Source organism: Crocodylus porosus, unplaced genomic scaffold (assembly GCF_001723895.1).
Source record: "Crocodylus porosus isolate Cpor-Errol unplaced genomic scaffold, CroPor_comp1, whole genome shotgun sequence".
NCBI classification, from domain to species: Eukaryota; Metazoa; Chordata; order Crocodylia; family Crocodylidae; genus Crocodylus; species Crocodylus porosus.
This window is the reverse complement of record NW_017728910.1, coordinates 12,692,501-12,707,762: the sequence shown is the minus strand read 5'-3', so window position 1 is coordinate 12,707,762 and position 15,262 is coordinate 12,692,501. Positions and strand designations below refer to the sequence as shown.

The window sequence follows — 15,262 nt, the reverse complement described above, 5'->3', positions numbered from 1 at the left end:
GAGCTGGAACCAACTTCCAAGGGAAGTGGTGCTGGCTCCTACCCTGGGGGTCTTTAAGAAGAGGCTCCATGCCTACCTGGCTGGAATCATTTGAGCCCAGTTTTTCTCCTGCTCAGGCGGGGGTCGGACTTGAAGATCTACAAGGTCCCTTCCGGCCCGACTTCTATGATTCTGTGATTCTATACTTCATCATCACCCTGCCTGACCTCTTCATGGCTTTTAATGCAGGTAAAGGTAACCTCCTGTTTGACATTCTGTACTTCATGTTGGTTTACACAGCATAACTTGTGAAGTCTCAAGGGACCACAGCTAAAGCTGGTAACCCTACCTATCATAGGTGTGACTAATTGTAGCAGTTTAAAATAAACGATCGTTATATTGTTATGGCAAGGGTTAAAATCTCTTTAACTTCACTTTTGTGTGTTGTAGGACAATTAAAGTGACTTTCTAAAACCAAACAGCAGCATCTGCCCCCAAGAAAGGCACAAGTGGGTGTACAGGCTTGATTAGCCCTTCTTTGTATGACTGCTTCTGTGAAAAGAAAGGGCAGAAAGAACAAAGAAAGGGAAAGAGAAAAGCAGAAAACACTGGAGAAGTAGAGGCAGAAAAACCAAGGACCTGGTGAGAACAAACAAGGAAACAATGCCCCCAAGGAAAGCTGAAGAAGAAAATGTTAGGGATACGTGTCAGCTGGAAAAAGAGCTTGTAACACCAAGCAAAAATCCCGTCTCTTTTTGTTTGATTCCTGCTGTGTTCAGGAATGGAAGTCTCAGTACATCCTTTCTAAAGAAGCAGGAAAGCACTGGAGAAATGTCTGACACCATTATACATTTCTCTGTCTTTCTGACCAACCTGTAATCCCCTGAATTTCAGCTAACCACGATGCAGGAAGTCTATAACATCTGTATTTTCTCAGTGACAACTTTACTGCAAAAAATATAATGTGCCCTTTTTTCTACACTGGTACATTTCTTTCCACTATAACAGGTCTTAGACTATTGTAATGTTCACTTACTTATGCAGGTGCGTCCATCGGCATGGAGCCTGTATCCCATAGTGCATTCACAAAAGAAGGAGCCCTGAATGTTAACGCAGCTCTGTTGGCAGCCTCCATTCACTATCACACATTCATCAACATCTAGAGAAGGAAGATAGATGACTGAGATTACCATGTCAACCTCAGAGAAGCTGTATGCTGTAACCAGGTATAGTTATTACACTCTTACCAGCATAAGTGATTGGAAACTGGTCCACATTTGTAACAGAACAGAAGTTTGGCACAAAACTGGTCTAGAGCCAGAACAGAACGGAAGTATAGCGCACACAGACTGGTTTAAAATTGGTAGAACCCAGTCTAAGATTCGCCCCCTTTACCAAGGTAATTCTGTTCAGTACCAATTTAAACTAAGCTGCTTACAGAAAATGGCGTAACTTAGACTGATTCTGCCTCAGGCTTTTTGAATGCCTGCACCTAGCCTATTTGTCATGGACAGTATAGATCACGTACATAATGTAATCCTTACCCTATGTTGCTGCTAATCTTTACTACTTTGATCTTGTCGGCTTCTGTGTTGTAAACAAACCATAGAGGATGGAAGTTTTACTGTGTTCATTACAGTTCCATCAGTCGTGAGAGCAAGCATTGCCCAGCCACTTTATACTTCTTAAGCACTTGATAATTAAACAGCTCTGTGATACAGATGCTTTCTTGGGGACAGGGAAAAAAAGTTAGGAGAGACTTTCTGCAACCTAACACATCTGAGCTCACATTCACCACTGGATAAACATCTGGTATTTGTCCAACTCCAGCATATGAAGATTTTCTTCTGTGTCAGGCCCTAAACTCTGCTAACTGGTGACCCTGTGGGTACTGAGGAACAGGACTGACATGGGAGGGAAAAAATGATGTGAGAAAACATAGTTAGGCTTTGACTAGCTCAGCTAAGTATACTACTTCCAATGTTTTTTTCCTAATTGGAGACTGCTGAAATAAATATAAAATTCAGCATTAAACTGAAGCAGGAGCACGCTCTTGCTGCTCATCTTCCGGGACTCCTTGATCTGTAACAGATGTTCTTTGTGCTCCTTTTTACTCCTTTCCATTCTCAAGTGGCCTCTCCAAGAGTCTCTGATATCCAACACAAAGCATGAAATTAGCATGAAGCAGGGAACCGTCTACCAACTCCTACATGTTTCCATTAAAACGGGCTTAGCTTAAACGGCAACAGATTCTCATATTGATGCCACTGCTCTCAACATCATCACAGTCCATTGGGAGGCAGATGAATTTTTTGGTTGTTGAATTTCCCTTCCCCACCCCCTTCATTGACTTCAAGAGACTCTGGCTCAGGACTTGGACTTGCGTTCACTTGGACTACCCAGCTTCCCCGTCCCCCACACATGCAAAGTTGGTGTGTGGGAGTGGCACGGGTTTCAAGTTAATTAAGATGCAACCCACAGAGAGAAACAAACCTTTAACTGTTACTGGAGGACTGGAAGCTGGAGTTCAATGTGGAGCACAAAGGATCACCGAAATGAGAGCCCAGTGAAATATGTTTTGTCATTTGGTCTTGAAGAAAGAAGTGCCTGGATATATTTGCACTGCTAGATATCTGCTTTGTATTTAGCTTTTATGATTTACATTTTAAATACTTTCATGTTTATTAAATAAAAAAATCTAACAACATGAAATGGAAAAAGTTTTAAAGATGCCTTGGAAACACAGAACTTCCCAAGTTTCTCCTGATCCCAGTGAAATGTATTTATAAGGTTCAGTGTTAATAGTTTACATATGAAATTCATTCATCTAAACTAAAGCACTGACTAGTTTTTAAATTCAGACCACTTGCTTACATGCATGACTTTTTCACTTTCCCCAATACACTGTTTTATTAGACTTCAGATCATATATAATGTGCTTCTGCTCAGAGACATCTGGACTCTTTTCCTTATTAGCAGAAGTTGTTTGAAACATAAACCATGAACAGTGCCTGCTATCCATCACCTTGTGTATTACACAATGATTTGTTAAGAATTCTTTCATGTAAAGACTTGGGCTTTTTCTTCAATGATGATAACAAAATATCATGACAATTAGACTGTCCTATTCTAAAGGGGAAAAAATCTTCAGAAACTGTAAAATCATTGTGCCATACTTAGAAGCTACTGTTACAAGGATAGTCTTATCAGCCCAATAAACCACGTTCCAGTTACTGTTAAAAAGTAGCAGGAAGAAATAAAACTCCAGAAAACAGCTGCCAGAAACATTTTTTAAAACTATGCTGAAGACCTAACAAGAAAATAAAAAGGATTAAGGAAAATAAAATTAGGAGGTGCCTGAACTGCAAGACTTACATTTTTGTTATATTATATTAGAGCAGTGTTTTTCATTAATCGTCGTCTTAATGGTGAATTCTCAGGTAAGCAATGGAAAAACATTGTTTCTACAGGACACAAAAGTTTCTGGGAATTCTCTACCTATTTAAAATGGGATTAAATAAAAGAAAGTAAATATACAAGGACCAAGATTTACAAAAAATGAGAAACAGTGGTTAGCTACTAGCTACTTAGGTAAATGGTTTGATTCACCAAATGGCTCTGCACTTTTCATATCAGAATAACTTTAGCAATCTTTTCAGCTGGGTCCCTACTTATCTACGTACATCCTAACACTCTCACCCATTAACTTCTCTTTTATGATGCTTCAGTATTTCTAGAACTGCCTGCTCACCTGCTATGGGGGGCTGCTGGGTCCCTTCACAATCAGGCAATCTATTCGGGTGCTAAAAGAAGCATTTAGCAACTTAATTTTAGGTGTCTTTTGTTTTAAAATCTTAGTCAAAATCTTTTGCGTTTAATAAGCAAGTTAATTGAAAAAAAAAATTTCAAAAGTATCTTTGCCACCAGCAAGTTCAGAAGCGTGAATCTATTCAGGGACAAACAAAAGATTGAGTCTCAGGTGCTCTGTGTAAGAGCTTTTCTTAACTGCTCCCCCACGTGCCATGTAGCAGGGGAAAATAGGTAAGATCAATGAGCTGGGTATGGGTAATCCCTTTACTCTAAGGCTTTCTCTATAGGACCAATCTCTTACAGAATAAATGTTGATAGATTCCTTTGAGGACTACAGTTACAGCAGGAAAATGTAGGACACAGCAGCTTCTCAGCATCTCTGACATCTAAGGAATAGGGAACACCTTTGTCCCAGGTTACAGAAAAAAAAGAAAGTCCTAATTATTTTGTCTGTGAAGCATTCTGAGGAACAGATGGTAACCTAAAAGCTTGGTCTAGGTTTGAAAACTTTGCCTACTATGCTTGTTTTATTTTTATTTTAAACAAAATACAGTTATTCTAGTAAAAGACCTGGCATAGACACATTTATACTACTGTAACAATGCCTCCTCTTGATATAGTTATATAGTTAGCTATTTTCTTTTCTGTATGAGAATAACTGCAACAATATACAGCAGTTTCATACCTTATACCATAAGTAAGTCCACACAAAGTGTGGATACACTCCTTATAATAGGGAAGGCTGAAGAGCGGTGGCTTCCAGAGTGCTTTGGGTGTGCTAGAGGCACTTCAGCCCAACTTCCTTCCTTACAATCTCTTTGCCAGCTTGCATCTATGAGGCCGCAGCTCAGTTTTTACTCCTTACTATACTGGGGCTCTATCCACACAAATCCCAGCAAGATTTTCCTTTTAAAATGTAAGGTCTTGTGTACTTTTTGTCACAGGCTGACACCAGTGATATGCCCACGCAGAGAATACCAGTTCTTGAATGACGTCAAAACTTTTAGTTTACTCTGCAGATGAAATCAGTAACTAGGCTCTGTCTTCATTATCGCTACTTCTATCAAGGCTATATTCAACAGTCCTGGAGCTCTCTGTAAGCTTTTGAGAATTGCTGAGTGAGGATTTCAGCAATAATATGTACCCTCTGCTGTGCAGCTATTCTTGAAAGAAGCACTTCTTCAAATTTTGACTTTGTCAGGACTGACCTCTTCACAAGCTAACAACATGCAATTTTTCACAAGGTCATTAGCGGTAAAAGGGCATCCAGATGCTTTGATTTTGCTTGCAAGACAGAGACTTCCTCGTGTATCTGCTTCGGAGTTGGTGACACACAGAAACATGGTTTTGCTCAGCAGTTCACTTGCACTTCTGAGCATCATCCTTTCCTCATCTTTCTCCATCTGTTAAATTTCTACAAGTTATTGCTGATTCATTTCAGGGTGCCCTTTGATATGAAATTCCTTGAGAGCAGTTCATAAGACAGATGATTTCTGATTGACCCTCAGTTAAAGAAATACTCGTTTGTCCATTCTTTATTATCGTTTCTACGCTTATGACTGATCTTGTGGTTTCTGGGCTGCCTTGTTTGTACTCATTTTTACAATAATAAACAAGATTAAATACACCTAAGAGCAAGTTACTGAATCTATGCTTTTATTATGCATACCATAGGAGCCTGGATGGCATGTGTAGGAACATGCTCAGTCTCACAGTCACACAGCATTTGGGGAAGGAAGAGTAATTTTACTCACTATTTTGTTTTTCATATCCTTACTTATTTTGCAGCTCTTGATAAAGCTGATCCAATACAGAATTACAGAGGAGCTGGCAGGCCACATCATGTACCTCTAAAGGATGTTTAAGTGTGACAAGAGCTGTTGTTTCACGAAGTGAACATAACATACATCAAACTACTTTACATTAGTTTTAGGCAGCCTTTCTTCATGAAATGTTTGTTTATCAGCCTTTAAAAAAATATAGAAGCATAAGTGAAACAGGCTGTCTTTCCTGATATTTGTAGGCTGATCTCAAATTTTGCCTCCTTATTGTATTAGGCTAATATTAAAAAAACAAGTATTTTTAGAGCTATTAATGACAAAATGTATACTGGTGTAACTATCAACACTAGTACAGTTACACTTATTTATACCAGATCTGAATTTATAAGTGCCCATAAGATAATGCCAATCTGCAAGTACCTATTAACAAATCTCCATGTTAATGAAAGCAGTTTGGGATTCATACATTTCTATTGATAGACAGTGGTTTCAACAGTAGTTTCTAGATGATATCATTTTGGAATTTGATTGCAGGATTTTTGAAACCACAAAGAGAGATAGTTATATAAGTTTCTGGTTTGTTCACAACAGCAATTTAAGTTTGATCTGGTCTGGAAGAAAATGTAATAGCTATGACAGCTAAACTTGATTGGGTAAAAACTGTAACCAAAGGTCTCGTGACAAAGAAGCAGAATTACTTACGGCAGACAACACCATATTCCTCCCTCATGTCAACCCATAGGGAAGGAAAAAGTATACAATATCAGATTCTGAACTTCATAACAGCAGGGACGTCTGTATATTATACATTTGCATGAGAAAGGAAAACAATTAGATGTATACTTATAAAAACAAGAAAGACAAAAGGTAACCATCAAAACTAGAGGATGTTTTTTAGTGGTTTCTTTCATACCTCCATTTTAATTTTGTTGCCACCCTTATGAGCATAGTATGTGTTATATCCCCCTCTTGTGGCTGGTTTACCGTATAAGAACCTATTACTGTTATTACCAGAGTTTACTCAAACTCTGCATCCTGGGTTGTGCTGTTAACCCAGGTTCAGATCACTACTGTGACTTCGTAACTGCTTAAAGTGGCTAGACAGAGTCTTGGACCCTATGTGTATCAGTTGTTTAAGGTAAATTTTCTTTCACAAGAATAGTCAATAGAACGGTGTACAGGCAGTCCTCGACTTGCAATGTTTTGAGTTATAACGTTTCGCACTTACAACATGTATAAATTGACATCCTGTTTCAACTTTCTGACGTCAGTTTCGACTTTACAACGCTTGATCTGATGCAATGGCATGCCAGCGAACAAGTTCGCTGTGTCGCCCATCTCCCTGGAGAACATCTGTCCAAACCTCCTTGGACATTTTCTTTAAGAAAGCAGACGAGACTCTGGAAAAACCTGCAGCCAGGACTCCTGAGAAGACTCCAGCCAAGAACACTTCAAAAAGTCCAACCAAGAGCCTTTCGAAAAGTCCAGCAAAGTCACCTCAAAGAAGTCCTTCCAAATCAATATGATTGCTATTTACAGTATACATACGTTGATGTAGCTATATTACTCATCTATAATTGATCGAGTACAAAATTCTGGGGTAGTTTTAGTGAAAATAGGGTATCAGGCCTTCGTTCAGGAACCAATCCCCCATTATAGCATTGCTTCTAATGAGAAAATCGGTTCCGAGTTGCAACGTTTTGACTTATGATGCGGTTTTCAGGAACCTATTCTGCCGTAAGTCTGAGGACTGCCTGTATTGTATTGCAGGGAGGAATGGATATAATGTATGGCAAGTGCCTTTCCATGGACAGAGATGAACAGAAGTAACAGCGGTATTATTATTCGGACTCTCTCCCTGTGAATGGATCACTTCGGTAAGAAGGGAATAGAAGAAAAAGCACCCCTCCTCATAGCAATGAGCTGTAGACCAGAGCACAGCTCTTATCTGCTCAGAGCCCAGGAAAAAGCAGCTTTACCAATACAGAGTTGAAGAAATAATTCAGTCTAGTATAATTAGCAGGTTTCCAGTGGCTCCCCCCAGATGCTGTGCTACTTACATTATCTCATATTAAAGTACATACAAGTCCCTAAAATTTTGTTCCTTTTTCCCCAATACATGTGTCAACTTCTCGTCTGTCATTAGGCTGCAACTGCTTCTATCCTCTATCAGGACAGCACCTGACAAAGGAAGTCCAACCAATAGCCCTCTTGGTTTGGGTCTATGTTATGAAGAAAATAATTGTATTTAATTGTTAAATGAAGATATATTGCCTTATCACCCTTTTTTTCCCCAAGAGGGACAGGGACCGAAGAGCAAAGCAGGTGTGAGCTGCTGCTCCTTTAAAAGGAGGGGAGGTGGCAGTGAAAGGCAGGAAACAGATAGCCAAGACTACTTAATCTTCACAAGATGCAAAGCATGGGGAGGAAAACCAGCACAGTAGCTGGCGCAAGAAGACTGGGAGGTGCAGGAAGATGCTACAAGAGACTGGTGCTCCACAAAAAGCAGCAACTGATTTCAGGGGTGGGTTATTCCCAGTGCACTGAGGAAGGTAGACCGGTGCTCAAAGGTTTGGAAGATCTGGGTTCAATTCTGTCCTTTGTCACAATTTCTACCTCTACCTCTCATTTGGATGTTGTACAGATAAAAGCAGTAATGGCTGAGGCATTCAGATGGTCATCGTCAATCCCTCAATTAGAGGATGATCTCTACTACAGATTTTATACGGGTTTTGAGGTGACACAGATTCATCTACATAAATTGCAGGCCTTCCCATAGGGGACAGTAGGCTGGGATTCCTCTCCTTTTCCTTTCTCCGCTCTGTCTTCTCTGCTTTGAGGGAGTGGGCTACCTCTTGGATGAGGCTGCGGCACCATTGGAGTTGGTTAGCCTCCAGCTCCTTCCAGCTCTTGATGTTAGCATCCTTTTTCTTGAAGCAAGGTATTCAAGGTAATGCGCTCACATAGGACATGTGAAAACATTGAATGGATGGCATTTGATTTAATACAGTGACTTATTTGTAGCATTACAAAGATGATGGATCTGCCACAAAAATGCTGGATCTACTATAAGAAGTAATTTCTTGTTAGCAGTGTTTTGCAGTGTTACATGGACTTTTATTCATAAGAGTCTGTCTCTATGTGGAACTTATATTAATATTTACCTATTTCAGCTCATAATGTTTCTTCCTAGGACCTCTCCATATAATGCCTTCCACTTGCTTGTCACATTTTGGGTACCATCACAAATGATAACTGAAGGTCCTGACTTTGTTCCACACTGCAGACCACGGTTTCTGCATTGCAGCAGTCACAGTTCATTTTGCAGGCATTCCTCCAAAGCAGAGCCCATGAAGGCAACGTTTCTTTTTCCCAGGAATTTTTATACAAAGCATTAACACAAAGAAATTTAAAAATTGGTTGGAAAACAAAAGGGACTGATATATATATTTGTATTTTCAACTGAAATTCAGCAAGTGACATGCCAATACCTCCTAAGATATTTAACAATGGGTTAACTCAACAAGCAGTAATGAGCCCTTCAACCTCATTTCCATATGCAAACCATATGTTGCAACTGGAAACTATGCGGACTGTAATTAAAACTGTCCATTGAGTTAAATAAGGTCAATAAAGAAAACTATTTTGAATTCAGTAAAAAGGCTATTTGAAAGTGTGGAAGACAAGCTTAACAACATAATGGACAGCTAAACCTTCCTTTCTAATCCTCATTTTGATATGTAATAGACTGAAGCCTCAGGAGTCAAAACACATCACTTTTCTGTCCTCAAAATATGCAGAGAAAATGAAAATGTCAGTTGAACAAGAAAAAGGAGAAGCATCTGTTTGATAGCTGTGTAAGCTTGTGATATGTAAACTGCTTTGGATTCAAGGAGCCCTAATTAGAGTTTCAAGATATTCTTCATTAAAAAATATATTCATGAGAGTTAAGAAATTCTCTGGCCTGGATAATTGGCAGAGAGGCAAGGGTAAGGGATTAAAATAAGAACCAAGATAATTTTCAAGGTCAGAATTTGGATGAACCCTGTGACATTTTCACACAGCAGTGAGCAAACACTTATTCTTTTGCATTTTAGAGAAGTGCAACGTTGGTGCTTTTTAACTGTTAACACAACATTAACTCTTACTCACAGTTTGGAATGACATGTAAAATCTTAATTAAGACAGACCAAAACACAATTGCTGGCATTAAATATAAAGGATATCTTGGCACCACTGGGTCCCTCCAGCTCATAAACTCCATATAAAATCCCTACACAGATTAGGAGAGAAGAATGTTGCCAAAAGAATAATCATCTGGAACAACATACGAGATACAATCAGAAGAACTACTATCCAGAGAAACAAGGCATGTGCGACTAATGACAACAACATTTGTATTTCTTGTTTGCAGCATAGAAGATGCTGTTTCATACAAGGAATGCAATAAATAATAACTGGTGCTTATTGTATATACAACCCTCATAAGAAGGCATCAGAAATATTATGAGCTAAAACAAGTAAATATTAATATAAATTCCACAGAGACAGACTCGTCTGAGTAAATGTCCATACATGTAGCACTGCAGAACACAACGCTAACAAGAAGTGTCCGTATGAAAAGGAACTTACATTGGATCCAGCATTTTTGTGGCAGATCCAGCATTGTTGTAGTGCTACAAACAGCCCGAACATGTGGACACTCTTTCTGGAGTGCAATAAGGATGTATCTTTATACATCCTTAAACACTACAAAAATAATGTGCGTTTTAGGTCTGAAACTCAAGTGCGTCAAGCTTCAGCATTAAAACCAACAGGTAGCTTCAGTGAAGTTGATAGTTACACCAGGTATTAATTTTATCATCAATGGCTCTCTAAAATTATTTTGGTTTGCTACAAACTTTTTTGCTTTTTTCTAATGTGGGGAGAAACACAACTTTCAGCACTAATCAGTTTGCTCTCAGTGACAAGGAGACAATAAGCTCTGCTTTAAAATACAGAGCAAGATATGTCCTGAATCCCTTTTACATAACACCTGAAGCCAGTAAAACATAAGGAGTGCTACCAAATGGGGCATCAGAAACTTCTCTTGGGAGGGCATAACATAATTTGAAAAAAATAGTTACAAAAAAAAAAGAGAGAAAAAATGATGCGATGAAAACATGTTTTTTGTTAGCAGCCATAAGAATGTTTTCTTGCTATACTCAGTAAATGGCTTTAGTAGAGCATAATGTGTTGTGAAGTTCCTGTGCTAGGATATACAACAGTGCTATAATCATGCAGATGCCCCCCTACTCTTATCGTCTTTCAGTTTACAGTATATATATTCCGTTTGTCTGAAGCACATATGCTGTTTGTGATAAACATGCCCTATTTCAGCTTTTTCTCATCACGTTGATGGACTTGTCTTGCTAACTGACTGGCTCAAAGACCAATCTCAGCACTAAGTGGTATGGGTGGAGCTACTATCAATATTATTTTATTAAGCTTGTAAAGAAATTCTGGCTATGCCTCTTTGAAGACCTCAGAACTGATGTTGCTCTGGCTTACAGCAGGGGGAGAAAAAAATAATGGTGGCCAGAATTCTCTCTTAAATAGCTACTGGCAACTACAGCAGTAAATTTGGCCTCCAAATTTTAGATTTCCAGGATTCTGTTGGAGGCTTAGGGCAAAATTGTTCTTTTCCACCATTTTTTAGAGTTGCTTCACTGGAATTGTCTTTTGGTCACTAAGCTTTTGGAATCTATTGTCAAGAACATTACACAATAAAAAAGTTCCCATCTGAAACTAGTATAAGTCCACTCTTAAGGAAACTCTCAGGGGATGCATCTACATGAGACACTAGAAACACAGTAGATTAATTCTACTATGTATTAGCACATCACGACAAAAGCCATACTAATGTGCCATGCTAATGTGCTAATGCACAGTAGAATTAGTCTACCGTGCATTAGTGGCACGTAAAAACCGTGCTCTGGACTACGGTGTGTTAAGTGGCCGTGTGTAGACAAGATGCTGATTGTGCAGTCATTTAGTACTTGTATAAACTAGTATAAACAAGTACTAAACCCAAGTTACTGCACAGTAGCACCAATGAATGCATTTTTTGTGATCCTACTGCACAACAGCCTAATACTACTGCACAGTAGTGTTGTATTATGGTTTTTGCCATGCAGCGCTACTGTGCAGTAGTAGCAGGCTACTGCACAGTCAGTTGTATAGATGCAGCCAGTCAGTACCTGTTATAATAGGTAGTAAACTTAATGCACCATAATTATGGCACGTTAATGCACATGTGGATGTGCCCAGGGAGTGGAGACAATGGCTTGGCTCTCCTGCTCCTTCTGCTGACATACGTATGTGGAGACCTTGTGGAAAACCATCCTTGGAAAGGAAGTGCTGGTTCCATTAGAGCAGCATTTCTCAACCTGTGGGTCATGACCCAAAAGTAGGTCACAAGAATATATGAAAGGGTCATGAACAAACTTTAAAAATGGATTATCTTTTAGGGGAGAAAAATGTGGGAAACTGCAGAGTTCCAGCCTGCAAGGGGCTGCTTGAGGCCCCCCTCATACCCCAACCTTCCCTCCCAGCCCCACATACCCACCCCCTGCCTCACACATTGGAGGGCTGGGGGTGGGGGGCAGTAGGCCCGGAGTGAGGAGCACTAGGTTGGTACTGACCATCGATGTTTAAAATGGGTCCTGATACAAGAAAGGTTTTGAACCACTGCATTAAAACATTAACAGAACATAATGGTACCATGTGCTCATGCACAAGCTTCTAGGTTTAAATCCTAACGTTTAGATCCTAATATACAATGATGCCAAAGGCAGAAAGTGTCTTGTATTCCTTAAAATAATAACTTTGTCAACTTAATTCTTTGATTCCTCCTTTCTTACTAGCTCTTGGTGATTTCACATGACATTCCTCACCCCCCGCCCCCCTGAAACAGGGAATTATCATACCAACGCTAAGGGTATTGTCAATTAACAGATGGGCATATGCACCCATATTTCTAAGTGGTATCTTAATACTTCACAAGTAAAGCCACCAAAGTAGCCATGGAACAGGAGTTTAAATAATCAAGCCCTATGTCCATCAAGCTACTGATCTGTTAATAATAAGATATATCCTTCCCAGCATTTCCTGATCTTACTGACAGTCACATCTGCATCATTTCCTTTTGGCTGCTGCTCTTAATGAAAGTGTTGACAGATTTGTGTTTCTTTTCATATTATCATGTATTGTTTTAAAGCTTTATTAAGAGTGCATAAGATGGTTCATAAAATTCAGGGATGTTTCGATAAAGAATGAGACTTTTATTAGTAGTCCCAGCACAAAATGGCATTGGTTGCTGGCTAGATGGTAATAAAGAGATATATAACTAACACTCAGGAGTTCAACATATCTCTATATCTATCTTTAGTCATTGTTTACATAGTACAAAAGGCAAAGCCATAAAAAAGCAAAATTTATGCTATGCAGTACTCTCTATTGAAAAGCAAATATGCACTTTTTTATATAATTTTCTATTTAGAGTTTGAATTGAAGGTTTCTAAACCACCTCGCTCTTGCTCTCTCTCTCTATGAGTTATTCAGTTTCAATCTAGGTTTGAGACATGTTCAAAATGAAGATTGAGATGACCCTTGCTGTTTATAAGATGCTTATATTTTCTGGTAAATACCTTACTGCAAACAAGCTATAATTTAAGTATTCAAAATTCTTGGTTCAGCATAAAATAGCTACTAACTGTAATTTTGGAGACCATGACCAGAGCTTCAATTCAGGCTTGCAAAATTCTTCCAACACAATGATTTAGAAAAGTATGAATATATTTTCTTCCTTGACAACCACAATCATTGTATCCCTATAATTGCTGAAGAGATTACCCAGCTTTTAATTCCCATTAGTCAGCTGCAACAATACCATGTTTCTTTTCTTTCATTTAAAATAAACTAATTATTGTCAATCAGTATAGTGGAATGTTAACATTCTCCATAACCTGTTTTTCAAAAATATTCATAAATGTTAAAATATAAGCTAATCATTAAAGTCTTAGAAATGTTTCAAAACGTATTTGTAGTGTTTATTGCTTTTGTCATATTATTTCAGTCTAAATCCTACATACTGTCTGGACAATAATGGTGCTACTATGTTGCTGTGCAGTACGTTTCAGCTAAAAATTCAAAGCTTTTTTAAAAGCATTAATTAAGCTGCATTAAATCCCCGACTGGTGCACTATTGTAATGTTACCAAAGCTCAAAATATTTTCATTATCAAAAGCTGTCAAATAAAGTTTGACGCATGAAACACTTTGGACAGAGAAAATGTTACGTGTGAAAATATATGATCGGGGGAAACTGTCTCTGCAAATTCATAACTACAAAACAACTATGCGGAGAACTCTACAAAGCTACTGCTTTCCACAGATAAAAGCAAATCTATGGTTCCGGTTCAATATTTCCTCCCAGCAGGTCCAGTCCATGTGATGCTTCTTAGATCCTCTAGTATACATACCGAACTTAGAAGCTCCGTGAAACCAATTCATGTGATGGCTCTATAATAGGTGTAGAATTATGATTAGCTTTCAAGCACCATACCAATTCCAGCAGCTGACTATGTGGAGATGAGACCTGATACCAGGGTTTTTTTGGAAGGCCCCTAAGTTTTGGGAACTTATCTGTAACTCATTTGATAACTAAAATGCGACACAGGGTGCCAGTTTTCCAAGGCTCATGAATAAAAGTGTGCCTTTTAGATCTCACAGCATTCTTAACATAGCTGGAGAAACTGTAGGAGATGCATCTTATCGACATTATATACTACTCTTATCTTGTGTAATGCCCACATATTTTGGAAGCAGCATTGCTAAGAAGATGCATATATAAAGGCTGTTATTGAAATATCCCATGAATTAGCAGTGTAGGTTTTAACTTGGGAAAGTCTGAACTACATCCGCAGACAGGGCAGGGTAGAAGGGGGAAAAGGCAATTCCATGCCTGAATGCCATGCCGATTACAGCAGCATCTATTTTTGGGTATCCTCCAAACCAACCCCCCACTCCATCCCACCCCCAATGATGCTACTGGAGCAGGGTCTTAAGGAGACGAATAGTATCTTTTCTGCCTTCCAGAGCTCTGAGTCTACAAACTTAAGGTAAGGCCTTTTGATGTGGATGAGTATCAGCTGTTCTTAATGGGTGCTTGAACATATTACAGAAGATGCCTGTTTTTGTGGTTTAATTCCATCGCACTTTACACACATGGGTTTCTTTAGTGTGATTTACATGCGTTTGTCACATTGTAAACTAAACCACATCCCCATGTAGTTTAGTTTGCAATGTAACTACTTGTAGCATTGCAGCATTTAATCTGACAGCTCACCCCATGGCTGCAGGAGAGGCGGGCTGAAGGCGGAAGTGGTGAGGGGCCCCATCCTCTTTTTTCCCCGCAAAGCCTGCCTGCATCTGCCATGGCTGGGGGCAAACTGCCAGTGGGCTGAGCTGCAGGGAGGCCCAGTCCTTCCCTTCACAGACACGGCGCACCCCAGAGCTGCCCAGGTGGGCTGCTAGGGGGCTGGGGGCTGCTCCAGCTCAGGCTCAGGGAATAGCTGGATTGGGCTGCTTTTGCTGCTCACAACTTTTTTTTGTTCCCCCCGCACTGTTCAACATCTTCATCAGTGACTTGGA

The 15,262-nt window shown here is 39.3% G+C and overlaps 1 protein-coding gene across 4 annotated transcripts in view; it reads right to left on the bottom strand.

Annotated features, from left to right (window-relative positions):
- Positions 1–15,262, bottom strand: part of LOC109308411 (multiple epidermal growth factor-like domains protein 6) — a 291,549-nt gene that overhangs the window by 108,634 nt on the left and 167,653 nt on the right. For all 4 annotated transcript variants that reach the window (XM_019532693.1, XM_019532694.1, XM_019532696.1 and 1 more), the window contains one exon: positions 1,016–1,138. In XM_019532693.1, the coding sequence (XP_019388238.1) occupies positions 1,016–1,138 (123 nt within the window). The remainder of the gene's footprint in view (positions 1–1,015; positions 1,139–15,262) is intronic.